The sequence below is a fragment of the Taeniopygia guttata genome, chromosome 7, assembly GCF_048771995.1.
Source record: "Taeniopygia guttata chromosome 7, bTaeGut7.mat, whole genome shotgun sequence".
Classification (NCBI taxonomy): Eukaryota; Metazoa; Chordata; class Aves; order Passeriformes; family Estrildidae; genus Taeniopygia; species Taeniopygia guttata.
The window spans coordinates 38,029,495-38,053,593 of record NC_133032.1 but is presented as its reverse complement, the minus strand read 5'-3'; the positions used below and the strand labels follow the sequence as shown (position 1 = coordinate 38,053,593).

The window sequence follows — 24,099 nt, the reverse complement described above, 5'->3', positions numbered from 1 at the left end:
GCAGCGCGCCCGGCCCGGCCCGGCCCGGCCCGTCCGTGAGGCGGCCGCGGGCGCTGCTCCGCTCCCGGTGCCGAGCCGAGCCGAGCCGAGCCCAGCCCCGTCCCGACCCCGCGGCGATGTCCGAGCGGCAGCGGCCCCGGCGCGGCCCCAGCCGGCACTCGGGGCGCTGCGCCGGGCCCTGAGCGCCCGCGGCCCCGCAGAGCCGCGGCCGGCGAGGCCCGCAGCGCCCGGCCGAGGATGGGGATCCTCTTCACCAGGATATGGAGGCTCTTCAACCACCAGGGTGAGGCCCGCGGGCACCGGGGACAGCCGGGAGGGACCCACACCCGCTCCGGGGCTCCTGCAAGTCGCGGCTTTAACCTTTTTTTAAATTTATTTATTTTTCCCAATTGCTGGAGTGCTCATTTCCTGACAGCCGCCTGTTTAATTATTGATGTGTGCCAGAGGAGCGCGGCGTGGCGGGTGGGCTCCTCTTGCTGCCGGCAGAGTGTGGGTTTAAGTGGCAATCCTCGATAAGTGGCTCGTTCACGGAGTAAATGTTATTTATAGCTTCAGTTGTGGCTGCCCCTGGATCCCTGGAGGTGTCCCAGGCCAGGCTGGGACAGGGGAAGGTGTCCCTGCCCATGGCACTGGGTGATCTTTGATTTCTCTTCCAACCCAAACCATTCTGGGATTTTTCACACCTGTCTCCTTACAGCAAGGTGTTGGTGAGAGTTGTAACTTTAACTACAAAACACCTCCTGGTGCCCTTTCCGTGTTTCTGAGGTCCTTGGAGTTTGATTTTGAGTGAGGCTCAGTACTCTCACACCTGCTCGTTGAACGTCCCAGTTCTGTCCCCGTTAACGCGTAGTGCGAATACAGCAAAATATTTTTGTCTTGTAGCATCCAGCCCCACCTCAGACCTTCTGTTCCAACTGATTTCCTAACATCCACTATGCTGGCAGCATCCCACCTGAAACAAAAGTTCCTAGTTATGTGGGGTCAGGTAAGCAGACACTTTTACAATATTGTGCAGTTATGCAGAGTAATTAAAGCTGGAATTTGTATTGGAGGGCATAAAAGACAACTCTGCAAAACCACACAATATTGGTAAAATCAAACTCGAGAAACCCCCACTTACCTGACCCCTGTCCCCTCCATCTCCTAAGGGATAAACCAGTGTGAGTGTCGTTGGCTGGCAGAGATTGAGAGTCTGAGGTTTGGGCGTGTTTTTAATGTTTTTTGTCGCCCTTGAGGGACACGGGGAAGGAGGGGAGAAACCCCCTTCTCACCAAGCTTTTACTTGACTGGTCTGCTTGGTTGTGCAAGTGAAAGTTGTGTAACAGAGCTGAGAGCTGGCTGTGCTCTCCCAAACTGGAAATCATCACTTTGGATATGCTTGACACCACCAGTTGTAGAGTTCCCAGCCACTTTTGTGATGCACAGGAGAGGAGGTGCTGAAGGGAAGCAAGAATTGATGAGGGAGTTGGGCTCCAAAGTGTCAGAGGTGGGTTGTGGAGCACCTGGTGACTTGTCCAAGGGCAAAGGGGGTGAATGTGTGCTGTGAAATGTTGGAGGGCACATCTGTTCCCCAGGAGGAAAGACAGGCACAGGGATCTCACAAGATTTTTTTTGCAAAAACATCAAGAGATTGCCTGGGTGAAGGGAAAGCGGAGTTGGGAGCTGAAAAGTTGAAAAAGTGGAGTTGAGAGCTGGAGGGGATGAAGTTTGATACAGGCTGCAAAAACTTTCAGGAGATTGGGAGAGGATCCCAGCGTGACACTGGCAGCCAGAGAAGGGAAAATCCTTCTGAGATCTCTCAGGAATGGTTCTGTGGAGGGTGAGAAGGTGCCAGTCCCTCCCCTGGCCCACGAACACACCTGACCACGGCACCTGGAGCTGGGCACAGTTGGCTCAGGAAACCGGTGGCAAACGTGGCACTAACCTTGCTGCAGACCCAGCAGCTGTGACTTACCCCTGCTGTTTCCCTTGCAGAGCACAAAGTGATCATTGTGGGCCTGGACAATGCAGGGAAAACGACCATTCTGTACCAATTGTAAGTAGGACCTGCGGGGACGCTGGGGGCATTTCCAGGTGTGCTGCGTGGCCCTGGGTGCTTCTACTCAGAGCTTTCCAGGTGGCAGAGGGTGGCTGGAGTTTGGGAAGGGCTCTGCTGGATGAATGAGGTTTTGTTTGGAGGGGTTGGGATCACATCACCTGCTCTTAGCACGCACTCCCAGCCGCCCTCGGTGTCACGGCCTCGGCTCTCTGCCAGCCCCATAAAATATGATTGTAGTGAGTGCTGGCCACGGGACACTGTTGCAAAACTGATCCACGCCACAGATTAAACAGCAGGCAGATCACTCTGTGAGTGGCAAAGCACCTCTGCCTGCCCTGACTTGTGTCCCCAGTGCTGAGATCACTTTGGTGTTTGGGATGGGATGAAGGAGGAAGGCTGGTACAGCACAAAGCCAGGACAACACCTCCGTGCTGTCCTGCACTTCTGCCTTCAACAGCAGCACTGGTTTGTGTTTGCCTTGCATTAACCTTGCTCCTGGTTTACACGGAGCTGGAATGAGCTCCATATCTCAGTTCCCCAGCTGCAGGTTGATAGAGGACACCAGTCTCTCCACAGGCTCAGAAACTGCTGGGTGACACAAGCAGCTCAAGGTCTGTTTGTGCAGGGGACAGGTTGGCCCTTTCCCACGTGCAGTGTGTGGCACTGAGGAGTGTTCCCCAGTCAGAAATAATTCCTGTTAAACCGTGTGGCCGTGCTGCTCCAAGCCCACATTTAAAATTGGCTTTCTGGAAGTGCTTGGGGTTTGTCACATTCCAGCCTGCTTTTCCTTTCCCAAAACATTTCTGGCTGCTGGTGCCCTGCCACGCTGCAGGGAGAGAGAAGGTGATGGTGATTTATGGAGGAAGTCAGAGGTGTTAAAAAGCACAAACAGAATGAAGGGTATTTCTTAAGCCTGGGAACTCCTGCAGCCGAGGGCCGTCCTTGGTGGTTTTTAATCCACTTCCTTCACAAATGTCTCACAGTTCTTCCCCTTATTTCTGCAGTTTCAGCGTTTTCCCTCTCATACAGATCTCTGTCTGTCTGTCTCCTTCTTTGTACCCACTTTGACGCCGGAGGACTTTCCCAGCTCCTTTATTCTCCTGACTTACTCCTCCTTGACCCTACCCCAACTTTGCAGATCCCGTTTTTCCTCTTGCAGACACTTCTTTTTCTGCCATTCTCATGCTCAGCTCTCCTTGCACTGGCCCAGGGTAGCTGGGATTTCTTTTCAGAACACTGCACCATCCCTTAATTCTCTGGCTCTCTGGATCCTCTTCAGGAAATAGCCCTGCACCATTACAAGTCTCAAATTGCTGTCACTGTAACTAAAAGCTCTGCTGGAACTTCAAAAAGGTTCATACAAAATGAAAAGCTGTATCAAGATGATCAGAAGAAAAAATAATTTAAGTTCTTTTGAACACAGATGGTTTGCCTTGGAGCTACTGTTAATTTTTTTGTCTGTTACAGTAGAGTTTAAATAGTCTGAACTTTTGGAGAATCCAGAGCACACGTTTGGTTGTTTGATGTTTCACATCAAACATTTGGTGACAAAGTCACACTCAGTATCTCTAAACAATATATTTGAAATATTTAATAGCTGCGTTTCTCTCAAAAAGTTGTGTACTGAGTTGTGCTGAGGGGAGAAGAGGAGGCAGTTAGGACATGAAGCATTGTGAAGAAAGCCTGGTTTTAGTGGCCTGCCCTGGAAGGAGAGCGGGATGGAGTGGGTGAAGTGTTCCTGGTGGAGCTGGAGGATGAGTTGTTGTTTTGCTGAAACTTGGAAATCTTGTGGCTTAACCACATTCTTGAAGCAAAACAACTGCTCTGTCCCATGTGGGCCAAAATGGGCCTGGAGAAAGGAGAGCTGAGTGCTCCCAAAAGCTTCTGAAGCAAAAATGCTCTCAGCTCTATGGTTTAATTAATTATAACACATTTTGTTCACAAGTGCTCTCTCAGCTCTATAATTTGATTATTACATAGTTCACCGAGTCCTTTTTATTGCTGTTTTTATTTGCATTTCTGCACTTTCCACCATCAAACCTTGCCTGCCCAGGGATGTTTGCTGAGGTTGTCTCCTGGGGTGACTCTGGCTGACTGTCCCTGTTCCCTGCTCCCCGTGCAGCTCCATGAACGAGGTGGTTCACACCTCTCCCACCATCGGCAGCAACGTGGAGGAGATCGTGGTGAACAACACGCGCTTCCTGATGTGGGACATCGGGGGCCAGGAGTCCCTGCGCTCCTCCTGGAACACCTACTACACCAACACCGAGGTGACAGCCCTGGGGCACGGGGCAGGGCCTGGGCACGGCTGCAGGGCTGTAGAATCTGATGTATTGATGATTCCCAGATTGTAGAAAGTCTCTGTCTGTCAGCCCCACTGCCAAAGAAAAGCCATAATTGGTCTGTGCTGTTTCAAGGTTGTTTATTCTGTTTATCTCTAACATGTTCTGCTGCCCTGCCGCAGCTCTGTCCTGCAGGGCAGCGTGTGGGGCTCTGCCCTCAGTGGGATGGTACAAACATTAAATACCACAAACTACCTGTGCTGGATTTACAATAACGTGCCAATATCTGTCACCTACGTTGGACAGTGTGTCCCCAGCCTGAACCAACAGAAAAATGCCAACACCACAGTGAAACATGGAGGGCATGAAGAAGGAGGAAAAGGACAAGGCACACCCAATTTCCTCCATCTTGTCCCCTTTGGAACCCTTATCTAGAATCCTAAAATTTTACTTTTGCACCCGTGCCACACTTAATTATTGCTGATATCAAACACTCAGAGCTGGTAATTCATCCTGTGAGATTGAAAACTCTTTTCCATGGACAGAGATCACAGCCAGTGTCTCTGGGGGCTCTGTCCAGGGGGGTTCCTGACCCCTGCCAGGGTCCCAGGGCAGCCAGAGGGATGTCCTGGATTCCCACACAGGGCCTGGGGCTGCATCTGCAGCTCTGCTCATCCTTTGGGGCTGCTCTCACTTCTCTGGGAATTGCAGAATTCCCCTTGCTGTCTCCACAGTCACTCTCTGTGCTCCAAAACCTGCCTGACAGCCCAAAAGTTTTCCCCCGAAATGTTGGCAGCTCTGCCTCACAAGTTCCTGTCAACACCAGCTTAAACACCCCCAAGAGTTTTCAGAACTCTTCAGAGGTGCAGTTGCAGTACACACACACACATATGTATATTATATATATATATAAAAATATATATATATGTATATAAATGCACATATAAATATATATATGTATGTAAATTTTATCAAGCACACAACTTCATAAAAATAATGCTTTAAATCAAGGTTTCCTATCTGTTATCAAATACAATCTAAATACAGTTATTTATATTATATAAATTATGTTTTGTGTGGTTAAATGCAATTATCACAGTAATTACCTTTGTTCTCCAGTTCATCCCTATGAGGTGCTGTGATTCCTTAAAGTTCTTTTCCAGCCTGAATGAAGCTGGGAGTGTGTTCTTGGAGTTTGGAGCTTCAGGACTTTTTTAATCCTCTGCAAATGCCTATTTGCATGTTAGTTCTTGACCTAGCCAAAGAAAAATTATGCACTTTGTTTTAAAGGCTGCAGCAAATTATTTGAGGGATCTGTGCGGTGCCTCAGTTACACCAAGCAAAGAACAAAACCAGATCTGGGATTACAGAGAATTTTCTTGCTTTCAATGTGAATTTTTTACTGCAAAATGGAGAACAGAAAGTGAAAAGTTGTGTCAGAGCTGCTTTTGTACCAAAGCACAGCACAAGAGTGAATAACCCCAGACCTGTGGGATTACTGGGGCTGGAGGGAAGTTTGGGAGCAGGGATGGTGGCTGATAATCCAGCTGAATAATGGGCTGAGAGTGGGAACAGCAGGAGTTTCTCTGCCTAATAACTCTCCCTTTTTGCAGTTTGTGATAGTTGTGGTGGACAGCACAGACAGAGAGAGAATTTCTGTGACTAAAGAAGAGCTGTATAAAATGTTAGCACACGAGGTGAGTGTACCCTGTGTCTTTAATATTTATTTTAGTAATTTTTTAATATTTATTTTAATTATCTGGCTGATAGACACCAAGGGAAGCAGATTTACACCCTGAACTGCCTTGTCCCTGCTGCACTGTCTTCTGTGGAGCTCCCAGCAAAGCTGTTAATTAATACTGAATTACAGAAGTAGCCTGACAGAGTGCTCCAGACCTCTCGGGGACATCTGTGGGTTTGTACTTCAATCCATGTTATATCTGAATTAGAGCCTATAAAACCCCGTGGTTTCCTGCAATAATTTAATAATTATTTTTGATATCTTCATGGTTTCCTGAAGTTTTACAGCCTTTACAATGTGTGTTGGAGCACCCAGCTCTGAAACTGAAGGAACCTCAGCCCGTGGCTGTAGCAGGCACTGCTCTGTGGGTATTTGGAATTTCAGAGTGGGAATTGCTAAATTGTACAGACCTTCCTTAAACCTGAGCCCTGGGTCAGGTCTAAACCTGAGCTGGACTGATGTAAAAGCCAGGCAGCATCTGTGGCATGACCTGGATGCAAACTGGATCAGGGTGTGTGAGCTGACACTGAGCAAATTTAAGTCTCAGAATAAAAAAAAAGCATAAAAATGATGGCATTATAGCCTAAAATATTCCATCTATATTTAACCTATAGCTGCAGTTTGGGAGCCTGCAGGAAGGGCACAGCCTGCCTATGGATTTCATTTGAGGAAAAACAAGGGCTTTGCATAGGATCTTTCAAGTTTTAATTTTTTGTGGCTTTTTTTTTTGGTTTTGCTTGTGTGGGTTTTTTTTGTTTGTTTTTCTTTGGTTTTTTTTGTTTGGTTTTTTTTTTTTTTTAATTTTTGATGTTTAATTTAAATAGTTTTTAATAAAGTAAATTCTAACAGAGTAGGTCAGGCTGTGGGGTGTTAAATGTGGCACGGGGGCGTTTTGGTGCTGTTGTCCAGGATTGGGATTTCAGAGCTGGACTCCTCAGGCTGTTGCAAAAACCTGCATCTTCTGTTTCCTGATCTCCAAAGGAAGATCAGGGGGTTAAGGAGCTGATTTTGCCGCAGGGAAGTCTGGAATTCCAGGCAGAGTGGAGCCCATTTGGGAGCAGTGAATGTGCCCTTTGTGTCCCAGCAGGATGTTCCCAGGCTGTGACGTTGGGAGAGAGCAGCAATGAAAGTCAAATATTGATTTAAAATCTCTTTTCTTTGCTCCTTGAAAATCTTTTCTTTCTCCTAGCCACTTCCATGGAGCTGCTGTTAATGCAAAATTGAGTTGTCCAGCTCAGTTCCAGCTGTTTTCTGGAGCAATTGATTATTTGGGAATTAATTTGGCTGCTTGCAAACAGGAGTGTGCCTGATGGGCAGCTCAGTGCCTGAGCTGGCTTGGCTTCCTGGGAACACCTTTTTGCTTTCCAAGGGAAAGGTTTTCAATAATACACTCGTGCTTTTGTGATATTCCAAGCAATTTGAGGTAAAACAAGTTTATCCCTGGAGTCACTGTTCCAAATTGTGAATGCTGCTCAGGTACAGGGGAACACAGGGCTCTGATCCTCGTGGAGTGCAGCAAAATGTTGTCCTGAGGTTGTTCCTCCTCATCCACGGGAAGAATTGGCTGTTTGGTGAGCTGGATTGGGATTTCCTGCAGCTCCTGTCAGCCTGCAGCACCTTGCTGTGGGGCTCTGGGGCTCTGGTTCCTGCTTTGGTGTCCCCTGCTCTGCCTCCAAGGGCTGCTCTGCCATGACCCCTCTCCTTTCTGCCCAGGACTTGAAGAAAGCAGGGCTGCTGATCTTTGCTAACAAGCAGGATGTGAAGGAGTGCATGACAGTAGCTGAGATCTCCCAGTTCCTGAAGCTGACTTCGATTAAGGATCACCAGTGGCACATTCAGGCCTGCTGTGCTCTCACTGGAGAGGGGTAAGAGGGATTTGTGTCCGCAGGAGGGGAATCTGGAATGACTCTGGGGGTTGTGTTGTGGTATTTGGGTTTAACACACATTCCTCCCCTGTCCAGAACCCCACAATCCCAGTATGGTTTGGGTTGGAAAGGACCTTAACCTCATCCCATCCCAGCCCTGCCATGGCAGGGACACCTCCCACTGTCCCAGGGTGCTCCAAACCCCATCCAGCCTGGCCCTGGGCACTGCCAGGGATCCAGGGCTAGCCACAGCTGCTCTGGGCACCTGTCCCAGGGCCCTCACAGCTTCATAATCTTGATACTTACAAGATTTTTGGGCTCAGAACACCAAATCTACATCAAATCCATGATGTCACCTCACAGAGATAAGACATCATGTGATTTGGGCTTGATGAGGTGGGGGCAAACTGAAATTTGGTTTATTAAGAATAATTCTAATTAGAGAGAACTTCATGTCGTGAAGATCTGGGATCTGAATTCTCTGGCCGTAGATGATACAATAAGATCTAGGAAGTGCCATACAGGGAGTGAAGAGTTTGCAGGAATGATTCAGAGTTCTTGGGAAGAATTTACATTGGTGCTGTTGTGGAGTTACCTTTGGAGTTATCCCGAGAATTCCCTAAATGTTGCCTCTTGTGTTCCCAGGCTGTGCCAAGGACTGGAGTGGATGATGTCCCGGCTGAAGATCAGATGATTTTTAATGACCTCTTTGCACAGACATTGCTGCAGCAGAGCTGTTCCCGTGGCAGATTGGTGGGGTGGATGTATTTATACTGAACTGATGGCAACTGTATTTTCTACATAGCTGCACACACACACACACACACACACACACACGCAGAGGAGCTGGGAGCAGGCACACGAGCACAGGTTGGTTCAGGTTCCTCGGAGGACTTTCAGAGCTGTGACCAACCTTCTTTTCAAGCTGCCCCTCGGAACAGTCCGGCCTTGGGCGTGGGGAGGATGGAGCCAGAGGAAGGAGCTTTTAATTTAGAGTTTTATGGTCCCATTGTAGCCCTCCCTAGTGGAAGTTGTTGGCTTTGTTATTCCAGTAAATCAGCGAGCGAATCTCTGGCGTAGGTATCGACTCTGCAGTATTTCTGAGGCTGCCCATGTTACAAATGCAAAACTCTTCTCCTGTATGTGTACTGTACATATTTGTGTATATTTATACCTCAATCCTAGGTTAACTGCAATCTGCTCAGCCCGGTGCAAAGCTGAATCAGTCTGTTGGCAGTAGTGCCGATCTGTGACACGGCCACGTCCCCGTGCCACCAGTCCCTCCATGTCTGTCTGGCTGCAACGTCAGTCACACCTTGGCTCTCCACAACCTGATCAACAAACTCTCTCTTCAGCCCATTGCTTGTTTTTCCATGATTTTTGGATTGGGGAGGAGGCTGGAATGGATTGAGGCACATGGATTGAGCTTCGAATTCCAGGGTTGGCAAACAGAACAAATTTGCCAAAGAGTTTCAGATAAAATGGGTTTTCCTCTTTCATTGTGGTCATCATTGGATTGGGTGATGCTGCAGGTCCTGTCCACTGCTTTCCTTCTCTGCTGTGCTGGTTGATTCAGGTCTGGCAGAAACACCTTTGGCTGTCAAGAAGGGAAAAGTATCTTTTTTTTTCTTAACCAAAGAAGAGGCACAAAAGTATGTTTGAAAGTGTCACTGGAATCGTACAAGGCAGACTCTAATGAAGTGTTTTTCAGAGGAAAAACTCTTTGCTACATAAAATGTGCAGATATTAAAACATGCAGATGTATCAGTATGCAGTGGAGGGGACTGGATGGGGACAAAGCAGATGACACTACTTGAAAAGCTCCAGGTGACCCACACAAATTCCAGGGCAGAACTCTTGAAAGCAGAACTCCCTTGCATGGTCCCAGACAGTGTGAGAACACTGGGATCACCTTTCCCTGCTGCAGCTCCTGCTGGGATGGCTGTCCCAGGCAAAAGGGGGTCAGAATTCCCACTTTAGAGGATCCAGGCAGTTGGGAAGGCAATGGGATGCTTGGAAATGTCAGGCTCTTCCGTGGGAGATGCATTGGGAGTTCAGCAAAATGAAACAAAACTGTGTTTAAAATGTTCTTCCCTTTCTCAGCCCCCGTGTGTGGTAAGGATGGAAAAGGCATTTTAAAGACATTCTAAAGCTTAGTTTGAACTTTTTAAGGTGCTTCTCTTTGGTTCTGGGATAATCTGGTCAGCTCCTGCCTTCCTGCCCACCTGCCTCCCTGGGAGCATGGGAATCCTGGGGAAAGGACGGGAGGCAATCTCTAAGTCTGTATTTAACAAAGGCAGGTAAAGAATTTAACTTTTTAATCTATTTTTGGTATCTCCAACGCTCCCTGGCTGGGGGATCTGCTGTCTTTGTTAAACATTAAGGTGTACATGCATATATCTCTAGTGCATGCACATAGATCTTGGTATTTAACTGGTGTATTGCAAAATGTATCAATGTTTGAAGAATTAACAATTTAATGCAAAGACTCTCTCAGTTTCTCTGACAGTATCTACAAGCAAAGAGCTCTGTGCACACTTGCATATGAAATGGAATTGTACATTTTCTAGTCTAAAAAAAAGAAAAAGCAGACTTGCTTCTAAACCCAAGTGTTTGGTTTTTGAGTCTTATGTCTTCCCTGGGCTGAGTCCACACAGGCTGGGTGAGCTGGGGGCTGCCTGCTGAGGAAAGGAGTTGTTGCTGTTGGTGGTGGAGATTTCTGCTGCAGGTGTGGGTTGTTTGCAAGCAGATCCTCTGTGTTTACACATCACTTAGGCTGCTTTTACTCTTCCCTTGCAGTGGCCTCTGAGGTTCACCTTGTCTTGGTTTCCCCAGTGACCACAGAGCCCAGCAGGGCTGGGAGTGACTGCAGAGCTCAGGGCTGGCTGTCAGGCAGGGTTTCTGTGCCTCGAGGGGTTTGGAATGCAAACATTCCATTGTTTTCTGTCTTTTGGGCAGTGAAGACCCGGTGTTAACCTGACTGCAGACATCTCATGGGTCACTTCAGCTTTCTGTGCATGTTGTGTGTTTCAGGGCAAATGTGGCCAGAATTCAGTGGTGGCTGATGTTTCCTGACACATCGTGGTGTTTTCCAGGGCTTTTGGGGTTTAAATGTTGATTTTCAGTCTGTGGGGATGGTGGGGTTTGTCAGCAGAGGTGACAATTCCAGACTGGCCTGGAGTGGTTGCTGTGATCAATTCCAGCCTGTGTGATCAATCCAGACTCCCTGGAATGGCTGCTGTGATCAATTCCAGACTCTCACCTGGAATATTTGCTGTGAGGGTGCTTTGAACAAAGAAATGTTTTAAATTCAGTCGCTGAGAAGAGCTGCCAAACTTTTGATCTCTCGACCCCTTTGTGTTTTGTGTCAGTGCTCCTTGTTGACAGCTTTTTTCTTTTCCCTGTAGGGGAATTCCCATTTTTCTCCCAGCTCTGTCCATAGAAAATCCAGGGAACTTTGCATCAGTGCTGCTCCCACTGGGGATTGCTGGGCAGGGGTTGCCTTACCCTGAGTGTGACCTCGGGGTCTGATGCTGCTGTTTCACCCTCAAGGTTCTGCTGCTTTGCCTTTTTTCTCCATGAAATTCGTGCTTGGGAAAAGGGAGGAGCCTTAAAAATGGTTATTGAAATAATGCTGCAAAATGGCATTTTAGTAGCAAAAAACCAAAAAGATCATATTTCAATAATCTGATATTTCAAATGTTTTTTTTGGTTCAGAAGATCATCAGTTTGGTAAATCATCTCTGGAATATGCTGCTTCTGGCATCTGGGAATTATCCAGGTCTGTAATTGTGAGGAGAGGTGGAAAACAGACTTGGGGAATGTGAACAGCTTCATTTTTTAATATCTTTTCTTTTTGGGAGGCTGAGCAGCTGCTCTGCTGAGCATTGTGTAGGTGTGTGAATGGCAAATGCACCTGACCAGCACTTTCCACATCTCTGCAGCTCAAGTGCCTAAATCTAATTCCATAATCAGCTTTACTTCCTATGCTACGATTCCCATTCCCTTAGAATAGAGCTCCAGATCTAGAAAAGCCTCCCAGTGTGTGGAAGTGAGTGGATTTTCCCCTCCCCACACCCAAGTTTTAACAGGATTTGTGATAAATTTGTTACAGTTCTCCTATCCCTGCCATTCCAAGCACTTTTCCATTTATCAGGTATCACCGAGTTTGCTTTGGGACAGGAAATACTGAATTTGTCCTTGTGTCAGGGTGGTTGGCTGGAATTCCTGTCGAGGAACATTAAATAACTCAATCCAGGAATCCTTGGTGGCAGTGCTTCCTTCCTCGCTGCTGGTGGAACACCAAGTTTGTCACTGTCAGATTAATTAGGGCTGAAAAGTCGTTTTCAGCTAATTGAGATGCATATGCTGGGCAGCCCTGGGCAGGGCAGGGCTGATCCCTGGCACCAAGAGTGGCACTGAGGAAGGAAAATCTCTTTGCACTCGTGTGATAATGCAGATGTGGCCTGGTTATAAATCCAGATGTGACTTGAATATATCGTTGTGGTGAATACATTAAAAGGCCAAAAATGATGAATTGTAAGGGGCTGCCAGTGCAGCTTTTTATTTAATGTGTGAGAATCAGGAGCAGGAATTCTCTCCTTGCCTTAAGAGGGCCTTACCAGTGAAAATTTTTCTATTGTAGCTTTATCCACAGTGGAGTCACTTTACCACCCTGAGCCTTTTAAGCCAGACTTTGTGTAAGGACAGAGCTGGGTGGGGTTTTTAAGTTTTTTGTACATTTTTTGGAAATGTACAAAACTCAGCTGAGACTGGAGGAAGCCAGAAAATGCTGCTTTACCTGGAAGGCTGGGAATCCTTCCTTGGACATCTTCAGCTCCATGATCTCCTTGTCTGACTGGGGAAGGGGCCAAGAAAAGCTGGATTTTGTGCAGAGGGTAAAAAATGCAACCAGCTCAGCCTGTGTGGGGCTGGGGTGTGTGTGACAGAGCGATGGGGACAGCCCTGGTGCTGCTGTGTGTGTGTTGAGCACCCCTGGGTGTCTCGTGTCGAGCACCCCTGGGTGTCTCTGCACCCCTGGGTGTCTCAGCACCCCTGGGTGTCTCTGCACCCCTGGGTGTCTCTGCACCCCTCAGGCTCGGCTCTGGGGCAGGTTTGTGCCCTGCAGTGCCCGGGTAAAGCAGCTCTGGGCAGGGGTGGGAGGGAGAACATCCCGTGGGTCCCGCAGCTTTCCCTTCATCGCTTCTGCTTTGTGCTTCTCCCACTCCAGACTTTGTCACCTTCCTGAAAGAAACGCAGCCAGGACACGGCCAACGCTGAGACTGCAGGAAAATTTCATTTCAGAAGGTATAAAATGATGGTGCAGGTGAATCCCAAGCCTTGGGAGGGCTGGCAGCTCCCAGCTGGAGCACTCCTGTGTCTGCACTCACACAGGGGCATTGAAGCCATTTAGCCAAAACATTTTATAAAGCTATTTATTAAAGGAAAACCAGGATTCTATCAGGCAACTTTTTTCCCCCCTGAAATTTGATCAGAGCATTCCTTGAATTGTTTCTCCTTTGCCACTTTCTGTCTTTCAGACTGATTTTCATGCAGCTGAAGGGAACTCGTTCCGTTCTCTTCATTCTTGTTGAAGTGGAGCAAATACAAATTTGGGCTTGGGAGCTCTGTACCATCATATTTATGCATTTATAGATGATGTCAATTACTAATTCTTTAAAACCTACCAGTATTTATGATTTTAAGTTGAAAACACTTGTAAAATGTGCCTGTTTGCATTAAACTTTGTGTGTGGGAGTTGCAGTGAAAGTTTTCAAGCAAATACGTGATTTCTGACCTGGTTTTTGGGGCTGTTTAGGTGTTTTTGGGGTGAAATGTGCTGTTCTGCTCAGCCTGTGATGGGGGGGAATTTGTCTGGGGCAAGTTTGGTGATAAGTCTGTGCTGGTTGGTGTTGAGACTGGGAATTAAAATGAGTGTGAAATGTTGTTTTCCCATCAGAAATGCTGAATCCCAGGGATGTGCCCCTCTTCTATACCCATAAATCACACACAGGTACCTGTGAGCGCTGGGGGCTGCAGGAAACTCCTTAAAAAGCAAAAGAGATGGAGCCAAAATTGAGTTAGGGGATGAAATTCCCAGCTTTGTGTTGGTGGGCTGGATGTGGCACTGGGTGGGTGCCAAGGCGGGGTCGGGCACAGGTTGGATGGGTGACCTTGGAGGGCTTTTCCAGCCTTGGTGGTCCCAGGGTTGGGTAAAGGTGTTCCTGCCCAGCCCTGGGGGCACTGGGGCTCCTTGGGTCACTCCAGCTGTATCCATGGGGTGATCCCATGGAATGATTTCCTTAAGGTCATTCCAGCTGTATCCATGGGGTGATCCCATGGAATGACCTCCTTAGGGTCCTTCCAGCTGCATCCCTGGGCTGATCCCATGGAATGACTTTGGCTCCTTCTCCATGGGGTGATCCCATGGAATGACCTCCTTGGCTCCTTCCAGCTGCATCCATGGGGTGATCCCATGGAATGACCTCCTTGGGTCCCTCCAGCTGCATCCATGGGCTGATCCCATGGAATGACCTCCTGTAAATAACACACAGAGTTCTGGGAGTTCTGGGGAATAAGGAATTGCAGCAAACCCCAGGTTGGGATGGTGGAGGAGATGCCAAGATGCCTTTGCACATTCCTTGTCCTTCCAGCTTCTCTGGGGACATTTTTGTGGCGGGTGAAGGAATGCTGAGCTGCCTAAAGCCAGGTCTTGTCCTGCCTGTCCCTCTTAACTCCATTATTCCTTGACTTTGACAGAACTTCTGAAAACTGACTCCAGTTTTCCTTGGAATCCAGTGAAATATTAGGTGATTAAAAGAGAAGCCACTGTTCTCACACTTTATTTTTGTCCTGTTTAGCCCAGCTGTGCATTCCTTAGTCCTTTGTGCCTGTGTATGGAACTGTGAACAGGCTTTTGAACAGAAAATATTACTTTTTGGCTCTTTTTTTGAGTGTATAAAAGTTAAGACTGCTGAGTTCTCCTTCAATGTTTTGTTTTTTTTTTTAATGAATACGTTTTAATTGAATAATTAATTCTTTCTAGATGCTATTACCACTTTTTAAATTACAGGTTGTGTTGCTCTTGTTGCACAGTCTGTATTGAGTTATTCTGAATGTTTTTATTTTAATACGGGGATGAAATACATGTAAAGATACAGAATAGTCAATAATATTGACAATAAATACAGTTAATTCTTGACATTAATTTTTCAGTTCCAACAGTTTTTACCTTCATTCTTCAGAGCTGGAAGGTTTTTTTTCTGTTTCAAATATGTGTATATATATATGTAGGCAACTCGTGGGGTCATGTAAAGAGGTTGTGGGAACAATGAAAATTGTCTAAATTTTTGTACAGAAATAAAGATTCAGTGTAAATGTTGAAGGAGGGAGAGCTTTGTGCTGCAGGATCCTCACAGATGTTGAGACATTTTTGTGGGTTTGGCTTTGGAACTTGGGTTAATGGGTGGAAATCAGAGCTGTGTAAACAACAAATAAACCAAACTGTCTGTGTGGAGCTGGCCAGGGAATTTCTTGGAGATCCACCGTGCCTGGGATGCCAAAGGTGCTGCAGTGAGTCCTGAATTTTCCTTGATGTGCAAATCTTCCTGAGAAATCCCAATGTCTGGATTGTCCTACAGGGATGGGCACTCCACCACTGCTCTGGGCAGCTGTTCCAGGGCTGGACAACCCTTTCCAGGAAGAAATTTTCCCTAATATCCAGTTTAACCCTCCTGTGGCACAGCTTGAAGCTGTTCCCTCTCATCCCTCGTTCCCTGGGAGCAGGTCCTGAGCCCCAGCTGGCTGCACCCTCCTTTCAGGTAAGTTGTAGATAAAAATAAGGTCCTCCATGAGGATAAAATCCTGGAGTGCTGACAGAGTTCAGCAGTGGGGACTGTTCCCTGGCAGGACAGGGACAGGGAGGAACAGCCCCTCTTTGCCATCCTGTGGGCAAGGGCAGCCTGAATCCAGGCACAACCATTTTCCCATCACGTGTTGGGACCATTCATCCCTGGTGTTTCTAAGAGAACACTGGGATAATGCACAAACTTTTTTAACTCTTTTTTTTAACTGAGATAAGGGGAAAAAATCCCATTCTTGCAGTGTTTTCCTGCTATAGGAGCAGCAGCACCAGTGAGGGAATGACAGGATGCTGGAGCAGGGAGAGGGGGAAGGGGCTGGAGGATCTCTGGGCTTCAGCTACTTGGAGATTTAAAATGAAACCTTATTTCTGCTTCTCTGGAAGTGAGAGGCCTCTCAGGATTTTGACCATTGGGTTTTTCCCCCTTTTCCTCCTCAGAGCCCTGGGGAAGAACCAGCCCAGCTCTGAGGCTGGGTCATTTTGCCAGAAGGTGTCTGTGGCCAGCAGTGACACACCTGAGGGATTTCGGGAGGCAAAGGGATTGGAACCATCGTTGTTGTGTTTCCTGGTGGTGGGCACAGCTCTGCTGAGGGCACTGAGGTCCCTTGCCATGCCCTGGCAGATGGCAGGGTGGATTTCCCAGCACGGCACAGTGGGACCCACACAGACGATGGCAGTGATGGAGATGCTCCAGGAAATTCCAATGATCTGCACTTCTGCACCCAACGCTGGATTCTCTCTGTTCCTGAGCACAGAGAGTGGCTGGGGACTCGGTGTTCCCATGCCAGCACCTCCCAGACATGCTGGGAAGGATCCCTGTGGCTGTCCTGTGCAGGGCCAGGAGCTGCATTGGTGAGTCCCTTCCAAAGCAGGATTTGCAGCTCTGAGATTTCTTGCTCCAGCTGTTCCCTTCCAGGGAGGCCAGATGGGGGCAGGATCCTCCTTTTGACAGCAAATGAAGAGTTTTGTTTTGCTTTATCCAAGGGAATGAAATTCTTTAGGCCAGCGCAGCCACCAAAAGAAATCCTCTGTCCCCCTCCTCACCTCGTCATAGAGCTGCTGTCCCACCAGGCAAACAAGGGAAAACTTTGCACGTGGAGCAAGGAATCCTTGGATTGGAGGGAAAAACCCTCCAAGATCATCGAGTCCAACCATCCCCAGCACTGCCCAGGCCACCACTGCCCATGTCCCCACGTGCCACAGCCACAGGGCTTCAAATCCCTCCAGGGATGGGGCCTCCATCACTGCCTGGGCTAGGCAGGAATTCCCAGGAAGGAATTTTCCCCAGGATCCAGCCTGGCCCTCCCCTGCTGTGGGGTTATCCCAGTCCAGCTCTCCTAAACCTCAGCCCCCTCTGAGCCCGAATAAAGTAATTTAATGATCTGTTTCACACACCAGTAAACCCCTCAAGTGAGTTTTTATCTCTCAGGATGAGCTTTTATCACAGCAATTTCGTGCTGTTTCACTGGGCTCCCGCCGTGCCTGGGACAATCTAGATTTAGTCTTGCCTTAGTCTATCCTGTTTCTGCTATTTAAAAAAAAAATCTCCTTCAGTAAATTGGATATTTTTGTGTTTTCTGGTATTTCTCCATGGTGAAGGGATGGGTTGTTTCTACACAGATCGTTTTGCTGGCTATCAACACTAAGAAAATTGTAGGAACAACTCCATTCAAACCTGAAAATCATTTACTTGATTTGCAGATTTGCAAAAAGAATCAGTGTGCAAAAATATTTGTTCTGTGTATTTTGCTCAGGAATGTGTGGATTGACAACACTTCTGCATGAGTTAGATTGGGTTTTTAATCTTTACTGTGCTTTTCAGCAAAGCTATTTTTGCCAGGGAATGTCCAGCACTGAAAAGGCTCAACGTGGTGTAACCTGTGTTGGATGAACACTGAATTTTCAGGCTGTGAAGGGAATTATTGGATGAAACCATCCCATCCTTCAGTAGCAGGATGTGCTCGAGATCTGTCCCAGGACATTCCCACATGGAAGGTGAGGTGGCTCCTGCCCTGGGAAGCAGTGTGTCCGTGAGCTCCTGCATCCACGGGGTGATGGCTTTGCTGGAGGCTGTGGGGTTTGGGCCACCTCTGCCACAGCCAGGGAACTGTGCAGCTGCTCCTGTCCCTCCACTGCCATTATCTCACTTTATAAAAAGCCCCGTGAAGTCATCAGGAGTTCAGCGTCCCGTGGAAGGGCTTTCAAAGAGCTGAAAGTCTGCCAGACTCCTGGAAATGAGAACTATTTAATGAATATAGGTTTATCCCCCCTTGCCCTCCCATTGCAGGGAAAAGGGGCATTGCAAAGCCTGGATGGTTCTGGGCAGATGAGGAGACCACGGTGAGCAGCTCTGAGGGTGAGGGCAGGAGCCCAACTGTCCTTAGCAAAGGTCTGGAGCTCATCTCGGGATCTTGGAATCACAGCATGGCTCACAGGGACCTAAAGGTACCCAGTTCCAGCACCCACAGGCAGGGACACCTTTCCCTGTCCCAGGCTGCTCCAACCTGGCCCTGGGCACTGCCAAGGATTCAGGGCAGCCCAGCCAGGAATTCCCAATTCCCAATCTCCCACCCATCCCTGCCCGCTGGCAGTGGGAGCCATTCCCTGGCTCCTGTCCCTCCATCCCTTGTCCCCCGTCCCTCTCCAGCTCTCCTGGAGCCCCTCAGGCCCTGCCAGGGGCTCTGAGCTCTGCCTGGATCCTTCCCTTCTCCAGGGGAACATTCCCGGGGCTCTGAGCTCTGCCTGGATCCTTCCCTTCTCCAGGGGAACATTCCCGGGGCTCTGAGCTCTGCCTGGATCCTTCCCTTCTCCAGGGGAACATTCCCAGCCCTCCCAGGCTGGCTCCAGCTGTCCTGGTGTGAGTTATTCAGGTGAGGACTCTGCTCACGTCCCTGCAGGGATGTCAGTGGGGTCAGTTCAGTTTGCAGAAGTTTCTGCTGCCTCAGGAGCTCCTGCAGGTTCCCCAGTGAGGAGAGCATGGCCCAGTGCCAAGGGAGTGAGGGGAGGTGATTTGTGATGCTATCATCCTTATTGTGATTAAATGTCCCTTTATTGGTGCAGCAATGAAGTTGTACGTTCTGGGTTTTGTTGCAGAGCAGTGGGAGCCCAGCAGATTCCTTGTGGCCACTCAGTGCTGTTAATAATAGTGCAGAGAAGAATGACTCCTGGTGGCTGTTGTGCTGGTGACCTCAGTGCTGTGTTAGTGACCTTTCACAGAGCATTCTGCCCTGGGAACTGCTGCTGCAGAGTATTCCTGGCCACGGCCAGCGAGCAGTCTTAATATTTTATGGACTACTGCAGGTTGTATTTCAGGGTGTGAGATACCACCCCAGCAATGCCAGTCAGGAATGGGAAGCACGTTGCCTTTCCCCCCCTCGTTTTACAGTCAGAGGTGCTTGAACCTTTCATATAAATATATTCCTTTTAAATCAGCAGAATGAGAAAGAATATTTTAAAAATCGGTCTCAGACAGGGGCTGCAGTTTGGTAAAGGCTGTGACATTGGACATGTGAGCTCTGGTTCAGCATCCTGCAGAGGGAGGAGGCTCAGGGTGCATGGATTGTCTGTCAGTGCGAAGATCTGGTTATTCTGGGATTTTTTGAGCAGATTCATTGAGCTTTGATCTAAGTCTTGACCTTCTCCTGTGATCTTTGGACAGTTCCTGTCCCAGCCCATGAATTGCAGGTTTGATCTTCCAGAGGCGGTGGGAAATACTCTGCAGTGGTTGTTTTACTCTTGTAGGGGAGTCAGAGGGGCTTGGAAGGAGAAGGATCCAGAGGCAGGGAAGGTCCTGAGGCCATTTCACTGGAAACTCCACAAATGAACCCTGCACTCGTTGGAAAACCCTTGGATTGGGGAAGAGGGTTAGTAACACTTTTCCTTCTTTTGCCCAAGGAGAAAAAAGGTGAAAAGGACTCAATTTTACCTCAAAAAGTCACAATTTTACCTCAATCACTTGTTTGTATTCAGAATTTGCTCCCTCTTGGAATGAAAGCATGTCCTGGGTGAAAAAAGGCATGGAGGCCAAGGGAGTAAATACTGGATTTTCCCCTCTGTTCTCACACAGAGCACGAACATCTGTCAGCAGCATCAGGGCAATGGTTGAACTGGAAAAGCAGCAGAGGTGGTTGCAGAATGAAGGTGATGCTCTGCTCACAGTTCCAAAGGGAGTGCTCAGCCCTGTCCCTGCTTTACAGGGAGGATTTACAGCAGGAAATGCCTCTGTGGTAATCCACCCCTTTGTTGGTGGTGTGGAAAGTTGGCAGAGCTGTAGAACCCCACGTGAAACCTTCCTGCTTTGGTAGAAATGTGAAGACATGAAATTATCTGAGTGTGCTCTGGGATAGCCATGAACCTGCCCTGTGTTTTGGTTTCTTCATAAATTGTTTCAGCTTGGTTCTGTGAGCAACAACAACTCTGCTCTAAATTCACTGCAAGGAGTTCAGTGAGGAGCTGGGGGAAGGAGGCAGGCTGGGGAAACCAGTAGGTTTGAAATTTGAGAAAACTGGAATATTCCTCATGGTGGGACAGTTGTGTGCGGGCACCTGAGGGGGAGCACCAAGAAGGAATTTCTTCCAAGAAGGAATTTCTTCCAAGAAGGAATTCTCCAAGAAGGAATTGTGTTTCCTCAGCAATAACCCACCCATCAGTGCAGCGGGTGCAGCAAACCAGGCTGCTCCCAGCCACATCCAACCTGGCCTTGACACTCCCATGGGTGGGACAATCTTGAGCAGATCAATCTGCTTACACAGGAACATCTCTCACCCTAGTTGCTGTAAAGATTTGCAAATTGGTGCTAATAATGAAAAAGTTTGTCTTTAAAAGATAAAAGAGCTGTGCTATTTCATTGAAGGGTAGCGAGGCAGAGGCTTGTCCAAAGGGATAAGAGCTGAAATTCTGGCTGCCAATCAGGGCTTTTCACCAGTATTTACAGCTGATATTTGTACCTCAGTTCTAAAAATATAAAAGTTTATTCGCCTTAGAAACAGCAGGAAGAAGAAAAGATTCAAGAAGAACCTCACCTTTCTTTCCTAGTTTATAGTAACTGATATTAATATTCCAAAACCTGAATATGTTGAGCTGGGTGCTGAATCTCAGCTTCCCTCACCACCTCCCGTTAGGAAATCTGACCAATACAATCAGAGCTGGCTTTGAATTCTTGAGGACATTTGCCTTTGCTGTATCTTCTTTCTGACGAGCACCCGTGTCTAAGACCCTGTGGCTGTCTTGGGAACATTAGCAGGGGAGATAAATTAGGCTGTTTGACATCATCTTGTGGATAAATATTTTCTTTTAGGATTCTCAAAGGCCCTAAGTAAAGAACAGGGGAGGCTGTGACAGATGCTGTCATGCGAGGAGAACTCTCCTTGTGCCAGTGGCCCCAGTGAATATCTTGTGTCGATACACAGGATCTTTCACACTCTGATTTTATATCCTCAGCACTGGGGGCTTTAAATATTAACCTAATTTTTAAGTTTCTACAACCAGCTGGAGGGGCATTTGTTCATGTGATTTCTCTTTGCTTTATCAAATCTTATAATGAAAAAAGTTAATCAGTATTTGACACCTTGTTCTTCTTCTTTTAAGTTTGGGTTTGTTTGTATTTTTTCCCCACTTTGAATTGTCTTTTGATTAAGTCTTTGAAATATTCTGGTGGGACACTTTCAATACTAAAAAGTTTGGGCAGATACCTGAACAATTTGACAATCCCTGACAAGGCCTGTGCTCCCAGCCTGGTTTCATCCAGAAGGAAAAAGATTGGCCAGCTGTAAAAATGGATGGGTCAGAGAAATAGATGGATATTTAATTTGGAGATAATCCTTTGCATTGTCCAACCAAACCCTTAATTTCTTTTTTTTGTTTTTCTTTTTTTTTTCTTTTAAATGCTCTCCACAGTATTTTAACACGTTAAACCAAAAGGTGCTGGGGCAGAGGAGCCTTGCTGTGGGGAATGGTGAAAAGAATGAGAAGGAACTCACTGGTGGTAGATTAAAAATAGACACGGTGGCACAAATATGTATTTAAATGATTTAAATGCCCTTTTCCAATGATACAATGCTTGTTAAATCCAGGGATGTCAGGAGGTTAAATATAGCACCTGGGATGTCAGGACATTTATCCATCATGCCCTGAGTGGCTCCTGTAGGATAAGCAGGACTGACTGAACTCAATGTTTAAATACGTTAAGTACAAGAAAATATTTTTTTGCTTTAAATCTTGGTGACTGAAATGCAAAACAACCTCTTTTTCTGCCCGAGTAGTTTTACAGTGTTCTGTCTTTAGCTCAGAACTGCTGAGCACGTGCTCATTTGTGTGTCGTGGATAAATCTGGCCTGGTGCATTAACCTGGGGCAAAGCTGCCAGGCTCCACCCAGGGCACAGTGAATGCTTTGGAAATATTTCTCCTCCAGAAAGTCAAATTTGTATTTTCATACAAAGTCAAAAGCTGGACTTGATGATCTTGGAGATCTTTTCCAGCCTTAATGATTCTATGGTTTTGTGAATATTCCGTCAGAATATTCCATCAAAAATCAGACATAAGTTTTCACAACAAAGCAAGTGAAAAGAAAATAGGAATATCAACCATTGTTATTCCCTTTACCTCATACATGTTAGGAACAGGGAGATTTGGAGTCGCCATCCCTGGAGGTGTCCAAGGAATTCCTGGAGGTGGCACTCAGAGCTCTGGGCTGGGGACAGGGTGGGCTTTGGGCACAGCCTGGACTCCATGGGCTGACAGGGCTTTTCCAGCCTCAGGGATCCTGGGATTCTCCTTGCCCACACAGTGGCTACAATTTTCTCAGAGATTTGAACCTGAAGGAGCAAAGCAACAAAATGCAGGAATTGAAATATTTTCTCAAGTGACCCAACAGCACCTTCCTCCCCTCTTTGTACTCTGATGGCAGAGCAAAAATCTTATCTCCAGTTCAACTTTTCATTTCACCAATAATCCTTTTGTTCTCAACCTCCTTCTGTAAATTCCATTGGTTACTCCATGCTTTTTTCCAGCCCTGAGCTGTGCTGCTGAAGATCTGCCACACTAAAAGACAGCTGCATTTCAGGGGCAGAAAAAGTGGTGCTGGCACCCTGCGTGTAATTCCATTTTTGTTCAGTGTCTTTCTAAACAAGATGTCAAACAGCAGTGTAAAATCTGAAGGTGATGTTCCAGTAACACAGGGCTTGCAGAGTATCACTGAGGGAGAAACTCTTTGCAGGAACTTCCAGGATTGGGCTGGAATGACAATAATGAATTATTCAATAAGGAAAGCTGGCCCTTCACTCCATTAAGGTTTGTTATTGATAATGAAGATGTCATGTGTGGCATCAAATCTATTGAGAAGCAACTCTTGGGAGGAAAAGGAGCCTGTGAGTATTCCTGGAGTGCACATGGAGGATCAGGAGCAGAGACCCCAACAACATGCTGTGATAATTTCTAGACAATTTCAAAAGAGGTTAAGAATGTTAAATAAACAGAAATCAGATTAAAAGGAGAAGGACTGCCTAGTAAAGCAAAATGGAGAGTAATTGAAAATGGCTCGGCCAAAGGAGACAGGGAGGGGTCTGCAGCTCTGGGCAGAGTCTAAAATACTTGGCAGAAGTGAATGAGATATGATATTTCATCTGGATATAAATATGAACCTCTGGAAAGAGTTAAGGAAAAAGATGTTTCTCAAGGGCTCCTGAGAACCACTTACTGAATTATGTGGTCTAGCACATGGAAAGAGATCATTGTTGATATTGGCTTTTGAATGCACCTTGTTGAAGAACCAAAGTCAGCTCTATTTGTCAGTTGAGTGATTCCCTAAGAAGTCACGTCTGTTATCATCACCCTGGTTCTGCTCCATGCACCACGGCATTCCTGACCTTCCAAAATACCAGGGTTGCTCCCCGTCACTTGATCTGTTTATCAGCTCTTCTTGGGCTTCCTTCACCAGGGATGTTGGCTCTTTGTTGGGTTCCTTCCCTGCAAACAGTCGCTTTTCACACATTCCTGGGTCTGTGTGATCAGCCACGAAACACTTCATAAGGGATAAAAACATTGACACACGATTTGCATCAAGGTGAAAAAGCACTTCAGGTGTCCTCATGGGGTGAAATTAGACATGTTTATACTAAAATTTACTTTGCAGTGTGGACTCCTCAAGTTCAGAGATTCTTAAATTTGGATGGTTATTCAGGCCTCCATCAGCTGAAATTCAATGTCATTATCAACTCTGATAATTGTGTTTTTTCCATTGGGTTTGCCTGGGGCTCCATCTCACTGAGCCTGGTGAACTCCAGCCGAGCTCTGGTGTGTTTTGGGTTTCCTGAGG

At 47.2% G+C, this 24,099-nt stretch overlaps 1 protein-coding gene and 1 long non-coding RNA gene across 3 annotated transcripts; one reads left to right on the top strand and one right to left on the bottom strand.

Moving 5' to 3' along the window:
* The first annotated feature begins 72 nt into the window (after nt 1–72).
* ARL5A (ARF like GTPase 5A) lies at nt 73–10,535 on the top strand. 2 transcript variants are annotated; one of them, XM_002198735.7, is made up of 6 exons: nt 73–283; nt 1,975–2,035; nt 4,161–4,308; nt 5,934–6,017; nt 7,775–7,926; nt 8,572–10,535. In XM_002198735.7, exons 1-6 carry the CDS (start codon nt 238–240, stop codon nt 8,618–8,620), a joined length of 540 nt encoding a protein of 179 aa, XP_002198771.1. In that variant the 5' UTR covers nt 73–237; the 3' UTR covers nt 8,621–10,535. The 2 variants fall into 2 exon arrangements, with proteins under 2 accessions (XP_002198771.1, XP_072787874.1); XM_072931773.1 differs by lacking the exon at nt 73–283 and adding an exon at nt 962–985.
* Nucleotides 10,536–13,091: 2,556 nt separating this feature from the next.
* LOC115496041 (uncharacterized) lies at nt 13,092–14,465 on the bottom strand. Its single transcript, XR_012056873.1, has 2 exons — nt 14,363–14,465; nt 13,092–14,175 (listed from the first exon to the last, which is right to left on the bottom strand). It is a non-coding gene; the product is annotated as an uncharacterized lncRNA (long non-coding RNA).
* Nucleotides 14,466–24,099: the final 9,634 nt, after the last annotated feature.